Here is a 19,760-nt window from a genome sequence, read left to right on the forward strand (position 1 = left end):
TATTAAGGTAAGGATTGATATGGTATGATCAATTACGCGTTTAACGAGTCCGAAATTGAAGGGGGGTATGGCGTCGACTGGAAGAAGGAGAAGAGAAGAGTGAGATATTTTGAATGTAATTTGCAATTTGGTCCCTGGGGTGTATAGATGGAAACGAGAATGGATTAATTTTTGAGTTTGGGTGAAAGTTGCAAGTATTTGTAAGTTTAAGCATTAAAACTACTAAAACAACAAAAATACCCCATAAATACGTCGGTTTTATTAAATGAGTGAACCGAACCCTTAAACGGGTCGGGTATAATTACAAGAATATAAAAAAATGAAAGCTTGAAATGTTACATGTCAAAGGCATGAGAAGTATTCAAATAAAACAACCTGGTGGCTTGAGAGAATGTAAGAAACAATCAGACAACTTTTAAATGTTTCGTTATATCTATTTAAGATTAAGGGTCTGTTTGGTATGGAGTAATGGAATTGACGACGGAATGGAATGGATGTGGTAATGGAATGGACAAAGGAATGGAATGGGTTATTACCATTCCAATGAAATGTTTGGTTACCACATGGGAATTAAATGAATCATTACTTTGTATTGTTTGTAGCTAAGAAAAAAATAAAAATAAATAAAATTAAAATGGTGGTGAGTGGTGGTGGTGGTGGGAGCGGTGGCGGTAACGGTGGAGGTGGTGGTGGCGGTAATAGTGGAGGTGGTGGTGGGCAGCGATGACGGTGGGCGGCGTGTGTGATGGTGGGGGCGATGATTGATGGATGCGGCGGGTGGCTGGAGGTGGTGGGTGGCTGGCACTGATGGCGATGGTTTGTGGAGGTGGGTGGTGGTGGCAGAGGACGCCGATGGTGGTGATTGGTGGCAGTGGCGGCGGTGGTGGGCAGCGGTGACGGTGGGCGACATGTGTGATGGTTGATATATGCGACGGGCGGATGGTGGTGCTGAGTGGCTGCCACCGATGGCGATGGTTGGTGGCGCAAGTGGACGGCGATGGTGGTGGCTGGTGGCAGTGACGGCGGTGGTGGGTGTTGATGTTGGGTGGTGGTGTTGTTGGGAGGGTGGTGGAGGTTATGTAGGGTGAAGGAGGGAAAGGAATGAAAAAAAAATATGGGGTATGGCTGGAATGAAATTGAGGTATTTTAGAGGGAATGGAATGGACTATGTAATGGGTCATTCTATTCCTTTGGTCAACCAAACCAAACACACTATTTTCCATTCCCTCACAATGGGTCATTCCATTCCGTCATCCATTTCTGCATACCAAACGCTACCTAAGATTCATAGTTCAATAGTTTTTCTTTTCTTTTCCTTTTTTCTTTCTTTTTCCTTTTTTTTGCACGCAACATGTATTGTAATTTATTTACATTATCATATGTTGTTTTAAATTATTCGTTTATAATATTTATATATTTTTTTGGATTTTAATTTTATTTACTATAAGAAAGTTAATAGTATACTTAGGATTTGATGATAAAAATTTTTCATAAATAAATGAGAGGTTATACTCGGTTTAAAAGCTAAGTGGGTTTAGTGAGACCCATGACCCTCTTATTATTATTATTATTATTATTATTATTATTATTATTATTATTATTATTATTATTATTATTATTATTATTATTATTATTATTATTATTTTCTTAATATAAATCATATTTGTTTCTTGAAAAATTGGATATTAATTTTTAGTATTCCTATTTTATAGGATTTTCATATTAAATATTTGATTAGATTAATTTTTTAATATAATGAGATGTTATAGCCAGTTTAATGGCAATATGAGTTTGGTGAGATCCATACTCATGAATTCGAGTCAAATATATAAGAATCTTTCATTTAAAATAACACAATTTGGTGGCTTGAAAGAATTTAGGGATGTTTCGTTTATATATATTTAAGATTTAAGATACATCTTGAAACCGACATATATAATAAGTTTTGTGTTTAAATCTCCTAATGAGATATAATGGATTATAATGTTTGTCATTAAACTATGAGTTTCATAACAATCAGGAAATATTTTGTTAATTTTGCTTAATTGTTTGATGGAAAATTAGGTTTAGTTTTTTATTTGATATCGTGTCACACCCGGCCCTGAACGGCGGAAACATCCGGGCGCGCGCGAGTGGGGATTGATACTTAAGCACGTGCCATTGCAAACATTCAAGATAAGATTTTCATTGCGCATGAAATGTTTAATACAAATACATTACATTGTTTAAAAATTACATAAAATCATCCAAGTATAAAAACTGTTGAAGATTTCCACGCCATATCCCCTTGCGCGGCGAGAACAACCACGCGCACCGAAGGGATAGAGCTAAAATCTTCCAAAAAGCTAGTTTTAGATGTTCAGCGTGAGGTGCTCTAAGTGTGACTCCATGCGCTACCTAGTTATCTCCTGAAAGACACGTAAAACATTTGAATCAGTATAAACTGAGTGAGTTCACAAGTTTTAGTAACTTGATAAATCGTATTGCATCATAATCTTGATAAAAATCTTTCTGAAACATAATTCTGATAGCATCATTATAACACATGCTTGGTAAAACATAGTTCTATCAACATATTCTGATAAAATCGTTCCGCGGGTTACGCGCGAACATTTCTGGGAACTGTGCTCGTCTGTGTAAGTGGCGCTGCCACTACGAGCGAAATAAGTAATACCGTCCCGCGGGTTGCGCGTGGACATTTCTGAAAAGCCGTGCTCGTCTGTGTAAGTGGCGCTGCCACTACGAGCGAATAATACTGTAATACCGTCCCGCGGGTTACGCGCGGACGTTGTGCCGGAAAACAAGGCGCTCGTCTGCGTAAGAGGAGCGACCTCTACGAGCGGGCTCAAACCCATAGTACTGCCCCATGACCATACTAGGCACTCGTCTGTGTAAGAGGTGCGACCCCTACGAGTGGGCGGATCAAACCAGCAGTCCCTACCCTTAGAGTTCCAATGGTAAAGTGATCACTTACTCGGATTCTGGCGCACATACATCGTAAACCATAGATAACCGTTTGCATTGCTCATCATGAAACATAATTTAAACACAATCGTTTGCATAACTTGTAAGTATACCATGATAAATCGTAATTTAAGCACGTGTCCCTCGCCCCGAAAACAGTTTAAAAACAGTGAAAATAGTGAAAATAGGGGCTGTGAGACTCACCTGTGGTTCTTGTTAAGGGATTAATCGAGATTCGGGTTTTCTTGGTGTTGGCCTTTGAATTGAAGGTCTAGAATACGATTAAATAACAAGAAGTATATATATTGAGATCAAGAAATAGGAGAATATAAGGGTTGGGAAGTAGATCTCAAGGTTATAATCTCGGCTTACCTAGTAACAGGATCGGAAATGAAAACAATGGATGCTTGGGAGATGATTAGTGCAAGTTTGCAGTTCTTAAGAGAGAAGTTTGAAGTGTGTTTGGGTGATAATTTAGGTTACATATTTATAGGCAAACTCAAGGGAACACAATCCCTTGCTTTAGAGGATTGTAATCTTTTCATATCTAGGTGTAATGATGATAAAGTATGGAAATTATTATTGTTTATTTAAAAGTGGAGTAGTGGATAAAAGATTTTGATTTGATTTGGTCAGGACATGCAGGTCTGTGGTTGGTGGGAGCAGGGTGGCTGACAGTTGACTTTTCATGTTACAGTATGCTTTTTCAGGTACTTTTGTCAGTGTACAGTAAAAAGTGGAAAATCTCTGAAACACGCTACTGTTTCCTTTTGGGCGGGAGTAATCTCCTTACATCTGGAGAATAGACTAAGTGTTCTGCGCGTATCACTTTATGCGCATAGCTTTCTGCGTGAAGGACATTTCTTTGCTGCAAGTAGGTGCGTAACCTTCTCGCAGTTAGGGACATTGAGTTTCATTTGTAGATTCTCCAGGTGGTCTTGGTATTTCAACATAGTGATCAGTCATGTTGAAGTCAATTCCATCTTGGAGCTTCAGACAAACTAGCTCTCAATGTTCCCGCCATGCGGGGAGGTTAGTTCCCTTCCGCACGCGCATAAACGATTTAGGATGCACCCGCCTTAGCATCATGCGGGATGGTCAACCCATTAGACAACATAACGTTAAGTTTCATGAAAACATAAAGCCAAAACATTCGCGCATGGCGCATATAACATATGCCCACGCTGGTTCTTAACATGGTGCGCTCGCGCAGGGCGCACATAATATGCCCGTGCTGACTAACATGGCGCGCTCGCGCACGGCGCATATAACAATTGCCCGCGCTGATTCTAATATAGCGCGCTCGCGCAGGGCGAACATAATAATTGCCCGCGCTGATTCTATATGGCGCGCATAATATTCACAATCACCTATTTATTAGGTTGATTACTTAGTTTATAGGATTGGGAAATTACCGGGTGTCACATTTTCCCCCTGTTAAGAGAATTTCGTCCCGAAATTTAGGAGACGTTGCTGGCAGAAGCCATGCTCTGAAAGAGGTGTGGGTAATTCATGCGCATCTGGTCTTCTCTTTCCCAAGTGAATTCAGGCCCACGCCTCGAGTTCCATTGAACCTTTACTAACTTGATTCTGCTTCTGCGTAACTTTTGTTCTTTCCAATCGGTTACTGCTATAGGTTCTTCTACGAAGTGCAGTTGTTTGTCGATGTGAATCTCTCCCAACGGCAAAATCAACGTTTCGTCAGATAAGCACTTTTTGAGGTTGGATACATGGAACGTATCATGAACTCCACTGAGTTCGGCGGGTAAACGGAGTTTATAAGCAACCGGACCGATCCTCTCCAGGATCTCAAATGGTCCAATGTAGCGCGGATTCAACTTTCCTCGCTTGCCGAAACGGGGGACTCCTTTCCATGGAGAGACTTTCAAAAGTACTCTATCCCCTACTTGAAACTCCAACGGTTTCCTTCGCACATCTGCGTAGCTCTTCTGTCTGTCACGCGCTGTCTTAAGGCGATCCCGTATCTGAAAAATCTTGTCTGTTGTTTCTTGGATCAATTCTGGACCAGTCATTTGCTTGTCACCCACTTCAGCCCAGCACAGTGGGGATCTACACTTGCGCCCATACAAAGCTTCAAACGGCGCAGCCTTGAGGCTTGTGTGATAACTGTTGTTGTAAGAAAATTCAACCAATGGGAGGTGAGTATCCCAGCTACCTCCGAAATCGATTGCGCACAGCGCGCAGCATATCTTCCAATGTCTGGATTGTTCGCTCGCTTTGTCCATCTGTTTGGGGATGATATGCCGTACTCATGTCAAGACGAGTACCTAAAGCCCCTTGTAACGATCTCCAAAATCTTGAGGTGAACCTACTATCTCTATCAGAAATGATGGACACCGGGACTCCATGTTTTGAAACTACTTCTCGAATATACAATCGGGCTAACTTTTCCATCTTATCGGTTTCCTTGATCGGCAGGAAGTGTGCTGATTTAGTTAGTCGATCTACAATAACCCAGATCGTGTCGTAACCCCCAGGTGTCCTTGGCAGTTTGGTGATGAAGTCCATAGAGATTTGTTCCCACTTCCACATAGGAATTTCTGGATGTTGAAGCAACCCTGATGGTTTCTGGTATTCAGCCTTTACCTTCGAACACGTCAGGCACTTACTGACATACGTCGCGATGGCGCCTTTAAGATTGGGCCACCAATACAGCGCTTTAACATCTTGGTACATCTTGTCTGCGCCAGGATGTACGGAATACCGCATCTTGTGAGCTTCGTTTAATACTTGCTCGCGCAATCCTCCCTTGAGAGGGACCCATATGCGGTTAGCAAAATATCGAGTGTCGTTCTCTTTGAGCTCCAAATCCTTAATCATACCCCCAAGGGATTCGTTTTTAACAAACTCTGGTTTCAAGGCTTCTTGCTGAGCGTCTCGGATGTGGGTAGAGAGATCTGCGTGAATGGTCAATCTTAGAGCCTTGACTCGTAGCGTTTTTATTCGCTCCTTCCTACTTAGCGCGTCTGCTACCACATTCGCCTTTCCAGGGTGGTACTTAATTTCACAATCATAATCATTCAACAACTCCACCCATCTTCGTTGCCTCATGTTTAAATCCTTTTGATCAAATATATGTTGAAGGCTCTTGTGATCCGTAAAGATTATACACTTTGTACCATAGAGGTAACGGCGCCAAATCTTTAGCGCGAAGACAACCGCTCCAAGTTCCAGATCATGCGTTGTGTAGTTCTTTTCATTGGTCTTGAGTTGGCGCGAGGCATACGCTATGACTTTGTCTCGCTGCATAAGGACACATCCGAGTCCCTGATGTGAAGCGTCGCAGTAAACGACGATGTCATCCGTCCCCTCGGGCAGAGACAAAATTGGCGCACTACATAACTTCTATTTCAACTTTTGAAATGCTGCTTCCTGATTTTCGCCCCAAACAAACTTCTTGTCTTTCTGAGTTAGCGCGGTTAGTGGTAGAGCTATCTTGGAGAAGTTCTCAATGAAGCGTCGATAGTAGCCAGCTAGTCCTAGGAATTGCCTCACCTCAGTTGGGGTTTTTGGCGCTTCCCAGTTTTCGATGGCTTTGACTTTGGAAGGATCAACGTGTATTCCTTTCTCGTTTACAACGTGACCGAGAAAGTGAACTTCTCTAAGCCAAAACTCACATTTGGAAAACTTCGCATACAACTTTTCTTTCCTCAACAATTCCAAAATCAATCTCAGGTGTTGCTCATGGCTCGGCCTTGGTCCGAGAGTAAATCAGAATATCATCTATAAACACAATCACAAACTTGTCCAAGTATGGTTTGCACACGCGGTTCATCAGATCCATGAATACAGCCGGCGCATTAGTTAGCCCGAAAGGCATCACTAAGAACTCATAATGGCCGTATCTAGTTCGGAAGGCTGTTTTCGGCACATCTTCCTCATGGACCCTAAGTTGGTGGTATCCTGACCGTAGATCTATCTTCGAATAATAACTGGATCCCTGCAACTGGTCAAATAAGTCGTCAATCCTCGGTAAGGGGTACCGATTCTTGACTGTCAGCTTGTTCAGCTCCCTATAGTCAATACACATTCTGAACGAACCATCCTTTTTCTTAACAAACAGTACTGGAGCTCCCCAAGGTGAAAAGCTTGGGCGTATGAAACCCTTATCCAATAGTTCCTGTAACTGATTGGATAGCTCTTGCATCTCAGATGGAGCTAATCGATAAGGCGCTCGAGCTACTGGCGCAGCTCCTGGGACTAAATCAATACGAAATTCGACTTGTCGCGGCGGCGGTAATCCGGGCAAATCTTCAGGAAAAACTTCTGGAAATTCGCGCACCACTGGTAAGTCTTCAATTCTTCGCTCATCTCCTTTCTTCTCTACTACATGCGCCAGGAAGGCGTAGCACCCTTTCCTTAGGCACTTGCGCGCCTTTAGGCACGAAATCAGTTTCGTCGCAACTCCCCTTCTTTCCCCTTGAATTACCAAGGTTTCTCCGTTCAACAGTGGGATCCGAACCTGCTTCTCATGGCAAATGACCTCTGCGTGGTTCCCGACTAACCAATCCATACCTACCACAATGTCAAAACTTCCCAAGTCTATTGGCAACAAGTTAATATTGAACCCGTGACCTCCCATGACTATAACACATTGTTCAGTTCTTTCGTTCGCGCATAACTGCCTACCATTGGCTAGTTCTATAGTATAAGGCGTGTCTAGCCTACTGGTTGCTAAGCCTAGGGAGTTTTTAAACTCAGCGGATATAAAACTTAGGTCAGCGCCAGTATCAAATAAAACAGATGCAAAATGGCCGTTAAGCAAAAACGTACCGGTTACCACATTCGGCTCTTCTTTAGCTTCGCCCGCGCCGATCACAAAAGCTCTCCCGCGAGCTTGGTTTCCTTTTTGCGGGCAATCCCGACTAAAATGCCCTAGCTTTCCGCATGCGTAGCAGTTGTCACTGGCTCCAGCTTCTTTAGCACGGCAATTCACCGTCTTGTGCCCTGGCCTGTTACATTTGGCGCACGAGACGCTCGCGCATTCACCCTCGTGGTGAAACTTGCATTTGTTGCACCATGGGTAAGGCCCGCTGTATCCTTTCCTTGATGGCTCTGCGGCTTGGATCGCGTAAACCTTTGCGCTTTCCTGCTTCTTGAACGGTGGCTGCCTGGAGTCGGACCCTCGGTGGTGAGAGTTCCATTTCCTCTTGGAGTCAGAGGTTCGCTGCTCGCTTCCGCGCGTAGTCAACATACCCGCACGGACCGTATCCCTTGTAAGGGTGATGGCCCGCGCTACCGCCTCATCAAAGGTTGGGGGCGCTGCGGCGTTGAGCGGAACCCTAACAACAGGAGGTAACCCAAAGATATATCTCTCGATCTTCTTTTCCTCCGTGTTTGTCATGTCTGGCACCAACTGGCAAAGCTCGTTGAACCGGTTGTTGTAGGCGTCGATATCCGTTCCTACCATGGTGTGGTTCCAGAATTCCTGTTGCAGACTCTGGATTTCTGCGCGAGAGCAGAACTTTCTCATCATCATTTCCTTCAGTTCTTCCCAGGTCTTGTGAAGAGCAACTTCTCGCCCCAAAGTCTTCACTTGATGCTTCCACCAAGACGAAGCTGCTTCTTGGAACATGCAGGTCGCGTAAAGGACCTTCTGGTTCTCACTACATCTGCTGATGGAGAGAACTGTCTCCATCTTGTCAATCCAGTTGTAGAGCCCAATGGCCCCTTCGGTACCCTTGAATGGCCAAGGCCTACAGGCCATAAATGTCTTATAGGAGCACCCTTTGTCCAAGGCTCCTGATTCGGGTTCTGGGGTCTCGTTCTGACGACCCTGACTTGATTCGGCCTTACTGGCCTCATGTGTCGCGATCGCCTGCGCGATTATTTCCGCGAGTTCCTCGGGTGTCATGGTGATTCCCTTGGCTCTAGTTGGAGGCATTCTGGCTTTAAAAGAGAATGAAAATATATTAAACTTAGCGCATGTACTCTGAGCACATAATGTTCTTTATCTTTATTCACTAGACACTGTGCGACCCGTGTTCCTAAGTGTGTGTATAGTTTCTTTTGAAAATATTTTCTTTGAAAAATATTTCATGCGATTCCCCAACGGTTATAGTCTAGGTTAAAACTTCTTTTCCTAGTTCGCTATAACCAGTGCTCTGATACCAATCTGTCACACCCGGCCCTGAACGGCGGAAACAGCCGGGCGCGCGTGAGTGGGGATTGATACTTAAGCACGTGCCATTGCAAACATTCAAGATAAGATTTTCATTGCGCATGAAATGTTTAATACAAATACATTACATTGTTTAAAAATTACATAAAATCATCCAAGTATAAAAACTGTTGAAGATTTCCACGCCATATCCCCTTGCGCGGCGAGAACAACCACGCGCACCGAAGGGATAGAGCTAAAATCTTCCAAAAAGCTAGTTTTAGATGTTCAGCGTGAGGTGCTCTAAGTGTGACTCCATGCGCTACCTAGTTATCTCCTGAAAGACACGTAAAACATTTGAATCAGTATAAACTGAGTGAGTTCACAAGTTTTAGTAACTTGATAAATCGTATTGCATCATAATCTTGATAAAAATCATTCTGAAACATAATTCTGATAGCATCATTATAACACATGCTTGGTAAAACATAGTTCTATCAACATATTCTGATAAAATCGTTTCGCGGGTTACGCGCGAACATTTCTGGGAACTGTGCTCGTCTGTGTAAGTGGCGCTGCCACTACGAGCGAAATAAGTAATACCGTCCCGCGGGTTGCGCGTGGACATTTCTGAAAAGCCGTGCTCGTCTGTGTAAGTGGCGCTGCCACTACGAGCGAATAATACTGTAATACCGTCCCGCGGGTTACGCTGCGGACGTTGTGCCGGAAAACAAGGCGCTCGTCTGCGTAAGAGGAGCGACCTCTACGAGCGGGCTCAAACCCATAGTACTGCCCCATGACCATACTAGGCACTCGTCTGTGTAAGAGGTGCGACCCCTACGAGTGGGCGGATCAAACCAGCAGTCCCTACCCTTAGAGTTCCAATGGTAAAGTGATCACTTACTCGGATTCTGGCGCACATACATCGTAAACCATAGATAACCGTTTGCATTGCTCATCATGAAACATAATTTAAACACAATCGTTTGCATAACTTGTAAGTATACCATGATAAATCGTAATTTAAGCACGTGTCCCTCGCCCCGAAAACAGTTTAAAAACAGTGAAAATAGTGAAAATAGGGGCTGTGAGACTCACATGTGGTTCTTGTTAAGGGATTAATCGAGATTCGGGTTTTCTTGGTGTTGGCCTTTGAATTGAAGGTCTAGAATACGATTAAATAACAAGAAGTATATATATTAAGATCAAGAAATAGGAGAATATAAGGGTTGGGAAGTAGATCTCAAGGTTATAATCTCGGCTTACCTAGTAACAGGATCGGAAATGAAAACAATGGATGCTTGGGAGATGATTAGTGCAAGTTTGCAGTTCTTAAGAAAGAAGTTTGAAGTGTGTTTGGGTGATAATTTAGGTTACATATTTATAGGCAAACTCAAGGGAACACAATCCCTTGCTTTAGGGGATTGTAATCTTTTCATATCTAGGTGTAATGATGATAAAGTATGGAAATTATTATTGTTTATTTAAAAGTGGAGTAGTGGATAAAAGATTTTGATTTGATTTGGTCAGGACATGCAGGTCTGTGGTTGGTGGGAGCAGGGTGGCTGACAGTTGACTTTTCATGTTACAGTATGCTTTTTCAGGTACTTTTGTCAGTGTACAGTAAAAAGTGGAAAATCTCTGAAACACGCTACTGTTTCCTTTTGGGCGGGAGTAATCTCCTTACATCTGGAGAATAGACTAAGTGTTCTGCGCGTATCACTTTGTGCGCATAGCTTTCTGCGTGAAGGACATTTCTTTGCTGCGGGTAGGTGCGTAACCTTCTCGCAGTTAGGGACATTGAGTTTCATTTGTAGATTCTCCAGGTGGTCTTGGTATTTCAACATAGTGATCAGTCATGTTGAAGTCAATTCCATCTTGGAGCTTCAGACAAACTAGCTCTCAATGTTCCCGCCATGCGGGGAGGTTAGTTCCCTTCCGCACGCGCATAAACGATTTAGGATGCACCCGCCTTAGCATCATGCGGGATGGTCAACCCATTAGACAACATAACGTTAAGTTTCATGAAAACATAAAGCCAAAACATTCGCGCATGGCGCATATAACATATGCCCATGCTGGTTCTTAACATGGTGCGCTCGCGCAGGGCGCACATAATATGCCCGTGCTGACTAACATGGCGCGCTCGCGCACGGCGCATATAACAATTGCCCGCGCTGATTCTAATATAGCGCGCTCGCGCAGGGCGAACATAATAATTGCCCGCGCTGATTCTATATGGCGCGCATAATATTCACAATCACCTATTTATTAGGTTGATTACTTAGTTTATAGGATTGGGAAATTACCGGGTGTCACATATCGTGATCATTTATGACACGGAATTGTATCTTTTATAGAAAGATATTACTGCCCTTTAGTTTACATATATACTTTTATTTTGATTATTATAAATATCTATTTCACTTTTTTGTGTTATTCTCGATCTATTGTTACTTATATTTTTAAATCGACCTTTCATTGTTTGAAATAGTATGTCACAAGTTTCTTACTCACGTCTACGTTAATTCGTTGGGTTGGCTCAAAAATGTTAAAATAGTATAACTAGTTGTAAATGGAGAGACTATTGTAATTTTTATAATCCATGTTAACGAGTTTACCTTACAATTTCGTATAAGAGAAAATGTCAAATAATAGTAACCAAGCTTCAAAACTATTATAATTAGATCACTCATGCAAATTTTCTCAAATCGGATTACTAAATTTTAGAATTGAGACTCGCATAATTATTTGTGTGTCAAGAAAACAATGAAGTATAAGATATCGGGGTTGGGATTTGCAATAAAACTTTAATTGCAAGAAAGCAATCAGGTTACTAATATATGTAGTAATTAAATAAGTAGTAAAACTTTAATTATATTAAAACTTAAAAATAAAATATAAAATTTACGTCACCGCTCTATGTTAGCATAATAATAATAATAATAATAATAATAATAATAATAATAATAATAAGATTTTATATGTGAAACAAAAATGAAAATTCTAAAAAAACATGTTAAAACCTGTAATTTAAATAAAATAATACTAATAATAATAAGATTTTATATGTGAAACAAAAAAGAAAATGCTAAAAAACATGTTAAAAAAGAGAAATCTGCATTTTGTCTCCTTGGTTTATATCGTCGCACGATGGGTTAACCCCTGAAAAAGATTTTGCGAACTGTGGACCACTATGAAATTTGGGCGGGTCATTCTGTCTCCTTGCCGTCAGTTGACCGTGAGTTGATTGACCAAAAAACGTTGAAATGACCATTTTGCCCCTGAGCCAATAATTAATCCTAAAACTAAATATCCAAATTTCGTGTAAAGGGTGGGGTTCGAACCCCCGGCCCCCAGTTTAGTCACACACAACACCAACCATTTGAGATGAGCTAACATTTAATAAATCTATACAATATGTAATATATATTCACCATTAGAATTGAAACTTTAATTATGTAATAGACTTATAATTATGTAATTGAAACTTTCATCATCTCAACCAAAAAGCCCTCTTTCCGTACACACACACACACACTGAAACATCGATCGCTGCGGTGGAACACCACCACACACCACCATCGTCGTATTCTAACTGATTTCTCACTCTCACTATATCTATCTGTATCTATCAATTATCAATAACAGTAAGTAAGTATTAATCATCTTTCTGTAAGTAAGTAAGTAAGTAAGTAAGTAAGGATTGAATTGGAATTGGAATAGATTTGGTGATGTGTAACTATGTGTTGAATTGTGAGTGTGAAATGAATCATGTCAAAAATCTCACTGATAAAATATATTTTTCATCGAACACCTTACCTGCAATAATTCATATTCCATTTCCACTCATTTTACCATCAACCCAAAAGCCCAATTACACAGCAAATCATGACAATCCAATCTTTAACCAAAAAACCCAAACACCCATCTCTCAAAACCAACAAAAAGAAAGACAAAGGCAACAACATAATCACAGTCAATGACAAAACCCCATTAATCACCAAGAAACAGAGCACCACCCATAATTAGTTTAACGGAGCATCGATGTCGGGTGCGGTGATGAACCTATCCACGACCATAATCTGCGCTGGAATCATGGCGTTGCCGGCGACGATGAAGGTTCTGGGACTGAGTGTTGGGGTTGTGGTTATTGTTATGGTGGCGGTGTTGTCGGAGAAGACGGTGAGGATGTTATTGATCTAGGGTTTGGAATTAGATTGAATTGGGGATTTTGAAGGTGGAAGAAATCGTAGATCTGATAAGAGATGGGGTTAATATAGAAGATGATGATGAACTGTGAAGATGATGATGTTGGTTGAGAAGATGATGATGATGATGATGATGATGAACTGAGAAGATGACTAGGAAGATGATGATGATGATGGTTGAGAAGATGAGCTGCTCTAATATTATCATTGTTATTATTATTATTATTATTATTATTATTAATATGACAATGACAACTTTACCCTTCACCATTAACATTCAAAGGACGGTCAACTGACGATAGGAGTCAAAAAAACCCGCCCGAGAAATCCAGTGGTCCAAAGTTCGAAAATCTTTTTCAGTGGTTAACCCATCGCGCGACGATATAAACCAGTGAGGAAAACTAAAGATTTCTCGTTAAAAAAAATTGTAATTAACATAATTTAAACATTTTTGAAACTTGGTTATTATTATATGAAATTGCCCAATTTTGTATAACTACAACTTCAATCAAGTAATTCAAAAGCACATGATTTCTTAATAAAACGTTACCTGAAATTTAATTCACAATCGATTTATAACAATAATCGGCTAATAGTAGGTTAATTTGAATATGGTCGTTTCAACTTTCAATCACTAAGTTAAATGTTTCAGTGCTAACTGCAACCTCAAAATTTCATTTTATAAAATTTAACTTCTAATTACCCAAATGATCTTGGGCATAAAACCTATTTACTAGTTTAAACTGGTAATTTAACAAAAACCGTTGATTTAGTATTCAAATCAACCACCCTAAATTATGAGTCTCAAATTACTGGCTTATAATACGAAATCCGATTTAATCGGGTTCAACTAACCCGGTACGTACCAGTTTCTAAATCATTGGTTAATATAGTAATTAAAATGATTAGCTAAAATAGTTTTAACTTTCCTTTCTTATCCAATTGAAGTTTTTATATATAAAAAGGAAAGTAGATGCATATTAAGACAAAGATATCGCAATAACAAGCAATGTATTAACTTTTACACGTCAAGCACTCAAGCGTATAACATGACTGTCAAACAAATTGACATATTTAATCCCAATACTAGATCTAAAAATTATATTTAGTCCCTGAAATTTCAGCTAGCAATCACAGTGACCACAAAAAATATTAATCCTATTTGTAACACATTATATAATGTAACAAGAAAATGATAAGATACAGTTTGAGTATATAAAAGGGTTTTAAGTATCTAACCATTCACGGGGGTCACCTTAAGAATCTTGTTAATTTCATGTTCTTCAGCAATAATGATTTGATATTATAAGGTGTATCTAGAAAAAGGAAAAATTACAAACAAATAAACACATGTGATCTATGATTAATGATTAACAAATTAGAAACCACAAACATAATTTGTTCAACATGTTCATTTATTTGTTTTCCTTCTATGATAAATGATTAACACAATGAAACAATTTGTGTTTGTAGTCAGATTCATTAAAAATAATCACAGCGACTAGTACTATAGCGTAAAAGGTAAATTAAACAAATCCAGTGATTCATTACAGTACTAGGTCCAGCTAAGAATTTCTTATATGTGAGTTCTGCATCTAAACCTTTAGTGTCGGCTCCAACTCAGCTACAGAGCTAGAGCCTTTGGTGTCGGTCCAAATCATCTTGAGTCTCTATATTTCATCTAACTTTTTATTCCGACTTATTAACTATTAAAAACGAAAATTAACACATCTTTCTATAAAATAGCTACAAGTTTCATATATCTAAAACATGGATAATGTGTATGAACTCACACCTATTCCTCTCAACAATCATGTGTTCATAGAGCATTAACCAAGCAATTGAATCAACTTTTTCAATCAAGTATGAGAGTTTTTTTTTTTAATAAACAGTAATGAAGGAGCATCGAAAAACTTTTGGATGTAAAAGAGTAGGGGCCAAATATGCTTTTTGTGTAAGGTGAGTGATGGACCATCATATTATATCATATCATATATATTTATATCCGACAACTGGTTTCCACATTATTATTATTATTATTATTATTATTATTATTGAAATTGAAATGATCCCATTAATTTAATTTTAATTTCTCTCTCACACCGCCTCTCTATCTTTCTTTCTTCTCTCTCTCTCATAAATAAAAGAAAACCTGCAACTTTCCCATCAAACCCAAACCCTAATTTTAATCTCTAAAAATGACGAAACCCTTTCTGGGTTTTCAAATTCACCCTCGATTACACCCGATCATCATCATCGTCTTTGTTTTCTTCTTCAATTTCACCACCGTCACCTCTCAGTCAGCCTCCGACGATGCTGCCGTAATGCAAGCCCTGAAAACCAACCTCAGCCCCTTAAAATCACTCGACTGGTCCGACCCGAACCCGTGTAAATGGCAGCAAGTCCAGTGCTCGAGTGACGGCCGGGTGACCCGGATCCAAGTGGGTAACCAGAACCTCAAAGGCACGCTCCCCGCAACGCTGAACAACCTGACCGAACTTCAGTTCCTGGAGTTTCAAAACAACCAACTCACCGGGCCGTTACCGAGTCTCGCCGGGTTGACTCAGCTTCAAAACCTCCTACTCAACTACAACAATTTCACGTCCGTACCTCCGGATTTCTTCGCCGGTATGTCCTCTTTGCAACATGTGTACCTCGATTACAACAACAACCTCGCTTCCTGGTCGATCCCAGACAGCTTGAAGTCGGCGTCCAGTCTGCAAGTCTTCTCCGCCACGTCAGCCAACGTCACCGGACCCATTCCGGACTTCTTCGGGGGCGACACCTTCGCCGGGCTCACCGCTCTGCATCTGGCCTTCAATCGTTTACAAGGCCCCTTACCCGCCTCCTTTTCGGCCTCCTCGATTCAGTCCCTCTGGTTGAACGGTCAGTACGGCCCCTCCAAGCTAAACGGAACTCTTGATGTTCTTCAAAACATGACCCAGCTGACCCAAGCGTGGCTTCACGGGAACATGTTTTCCGGGCCCTTACCTGATTTTTCGGGTCTCAACGACCTGCAGAACTTGAGTGTTAGGGATAACAGCCTCACCGGCCCCGTTCCAGACTCCTTAACGGGGCTGCCCTCTTTAAAATTTGTGAATTTGACGAATAATATGTTGCAGGGACCCACTCCGAGTTTTGGTAAGTCTGTAGCTGTTGATATGAGTGGTGGGACTAATAGTTTTTGTTTGCCCAATCCTGGTGCGGCCTGTGATGATCGGGTCAATAAGCTGCTTGCGGTTTTGAAACCGCTGGGGTACCCGCGCAGGTTTGCGGATAGTTGGAAGGGGAATGATCCTTGTAATTCATGGTTAGGGATTTTGTGCTCGAGTAGTGGGAACATTACTGTTATTAATTTTCAAAGAATGGCTCTTACGGGTAGTATTTCGCCTGATTTTGCGTCGATAACGTCGTTGCAAAAGTTGATTCTCGCAGACAATAATCTCTCCGGGACGATACCTGACGAGCTTAAAGATTTACCAAATTTGAGCGAGTTTGATGTTTCTAATAATCAGCTTTATGGGCGGGTACCCGAGTTCAAACAAACCGTCAAGGTGAAATATGATGGGAATATTGATATTGGGAAAGACGGTCCTAGTGTGACCCCAGTTGGTCCTTCCGGTGGTCCGCCTGGTGGTCGAACCAAGGGTAATGGTGGCACTGGGAAGGGTGTGAACACCGGGGTGGTGGTGGGGTCGGTTGTTGGTAGTGTTGTTGTGGTTGCGGGTTTGTTAGGTGGGTGTTTGATGTACACGCGCAAACGAAAGCGTGCTAGCAGTATACCGTACCAAAACACGATGGTGATTCATCCCCGCCACTCCACTTCAGATGGTGATGGGGTTAAGATCACCGTTGCGGGTTCAAGCACAACCGGTGGACCTGGTGACTCGTTTAGTCAAACGAGTAGCGGGGGTCGCGATATCCACGTTGTCGAAGCGGGCAATATGGTCATTTCAATCCAAGTTTTGCGAAACGTCACCAACAATTTCAGCCAAGATAACATACTCGGGAAAGGCGGATTTGGGACCGTTTACAAAGGCGAATTACATGATGGGACCAAGATTGCAGTTAAGCGGATGGAATCGGGTGTCATGAGTGAAAAGGGGCTTGATGAGTTTAAATCTGAGATCGCGGTTTTAACAAAAGTTAGACATAGGCATTTGGTGGCGCTTCTCGGGTATTGTTTGGACGGAAATGAGAGACTTCTCGTTTACGAGTACATGCCTCAAGGGACACTTAGTCGGTGTTTATTCGATTGGCAAAAGGAAGATTTGAAACCGCTCGAATGGACTAAACGATTGATTATTGCTTTAGATGTTGCACGAGGTGTCGAGTATTTACATGGTTTAGCACAACAAAGTTTTATTCATCGAGATTTGAAACCGTCCAATATTCTACTCGGTGATGATATGCGGGCCAAGGTTGCAGATTTTGGTCTTGTTCGCCTTGCACCTGATGGTAAAGCTTCGCTCGTTACAAGGTTAGCAGGGACATTCGGATATCTTGCACCCGAATACGCAGGTATTATTATTGTTATTATTATTCATCAATTTCCTTCTATATATGCATACTTCATTCGAAGTTTAAAAAATTTTAGTAATTTTTTTACATGTTATTGTTATAGTAACGGGTAGGGTCACTACGAAGATCGACGTGTTTAGTTTTGGGGTAATATTAATGGAATTGGTAACCGGTCGGCGAGCACTTGACGAAACACAGCCGGAGGAAAGTGTTCACTTAGTGCAATGGTTCCGACGAATGCACATTAATAAAGACACCTTCCGGAAGGCCATTGACCCAACCCTTGACCTTGATGAGGAAGCTCTAGCCAGCGTGAGTACTGTGGCTGAGCTAGCGGGTCACTGCTGTGCCCGTGAGCCACACCAACGGCCCGACATGAGCCATGCAGTTAATGTTCTGTCTTCACTAGCGGAGCTTTGGAAACCGTCTGAACCCGACCCAGATGATATTTATGGAATTGACCTTGATATGACTTTGCCGCAAGCGGTCAAGAAGTGGCAGGCGTTGGAGGGTATGAGCGGGATTGATAACTCGTCGGTTATTGGGAGTAATGATAATACACAAACGAGCATACCGACTCGTCCCTCGGGTTTTGCTGAGTCGTTCACTTCACTAGATGGACGGTGAGGGTCGGCTGGAACATTAACTGATGGTTTCCAAAGCTTATGATGCTTGTTTATCTGCTGAAGGTTGTTTAATTATCAGATGTTTGTCTTTTCTTTTGGATAGTTTTTGAGTTGATGATGCTTGTTAGTGATTTGAACTTGAAAAATGCAAAGAAATTAGGCAATTCTTGCAAATAATTTTGACCTTTTTTTTTTTTTTTGCAATAGTTGACAAGAAAAAAAAAGGTCAAATGTTCTTACATTGCTTTAATTTAATTAACTTTTTAAAAGGATGATTTTGTTTGTAGTAAATTGTACCATGTGCATTGGAAGGTGTACCTTGCAGGGGTCGCTGGAGTTGGTCACTGTCACAATGATTACGTTTTTTTTTAATACTAAATGGTCAACTATGGCTATTTTATTAATTACGTGACAAGCGGATCTCCCATTCCTACTCCAGTGTTCATTTTGTCATTGATCCCCAAAATTTGCGATTAATTACCCGGGAATTACGGAATCTTTTTCCGGGTTTTTAATATATTATTATATTTTAAATTTTAAATTGGTGGCTGTTAGGTGGGTCCCGCTAATTTTCCTACTAATGACTAAATTAGGATTAAAAGTTGGTAACTGTTAACTGGGGTCCACGTAATGTAGAACTCATTCAGCTTAGTTTTGACTTTTGAGTCGAGTTTGACTGGACTAGTCTTGATTTTCCTTATTTAATAGCAAAGTTTTCCACTAAATAAATTCTTTTTCCATTTGTAAGGATCCCAATGAGTGTCAGCTAGAATCCCGAGGCTACTTGGGTTTTCGTTTCACCTAATAATATTGAGATATGGGATAGTTTTATCCTTTTGAGGTTTTTTTTGCCTATGTTCCGTTAAGGATCACATGCTTTTTCCTCATTAAATCGTTGTGTCACGTGCAACATTCAATTATTATTTCATCATTCGTGATATCAACGATACCTTAGCTTTTCTTCTGTTATTCAACCCCCACCACTCAACCATTCTCAACGTTCCTTTTTATTTATAAGGATTACTCTATAGAGTAGTAGCTTTTGGTTGTCTTATTGGCGCATACCATGGTGGAGTCTTTTACTGGGGTGAAGTCATAGGGTAGCCTGGGGTGAAGTCGTAGGAGAACCTGTGGCTGGATTGAATCTTTTGCGATGTAAATTCCCCTCAAGGTGCTTGCTTCCACTGGTGCCGGGAGGGCGAAGGGTTCAAAGGACACGTAGCCGGGGGCGAGTCAGAAAATCCAAGAATTCCATTTTCCTTCTTGTTCATCAATCGAAAATCAAGACAAACCAGACACTATGTGAGACGTGAAAAC

The 19,760-nt window shown here is 41.2% G+C and overlaps 1 protein-coding gene across 1 annotated transcript; it reads left to right on the forward strand.

Annotated features, from left to right (window-relative positions):
• The first annotated feature begins 15,349 nt into the window (after positions 1-15,349).
• On the forward strand, positions 15,350-18,453 carry LOC143633617 (receptor protein kinase TMK1-like). The gene is made up of 2 exons (XM_077101881.1): positions 15,350-17,817; positions 17,921-18,453. Exons 1-2 carry the CDS (start codon positions 15,495-15,497, stop codon positions 18,442-18,444), a joined length of 2,847 nt encoding a protein of 948 aa, XP_076957996.1. The 5' UTR covers positions 15,350-15,494; the 3' UTR covers positions 18,445-18,453.
• Positions 18,454-19,760: the final 1,307 nt, after the last annotated feature.

The sequence above is a fragment of the Bidens hawaiensis genome, unplaced genomic scaffold (assembly GCF_021521415.1).
Source record: "Bidens hawaiensis isolate Kalapana, Puna unplaced genomic scaffold, B.hawaiensis_p1.1 tig00006807_1, whole genome shotgun sequence".
Lineage (NCBI taxonomy): Eukaryota > Viridiplantae > Streptophyta > Magnoliopsida > Asterales > Asteraceae > Bidens > Bidens hawaiensis.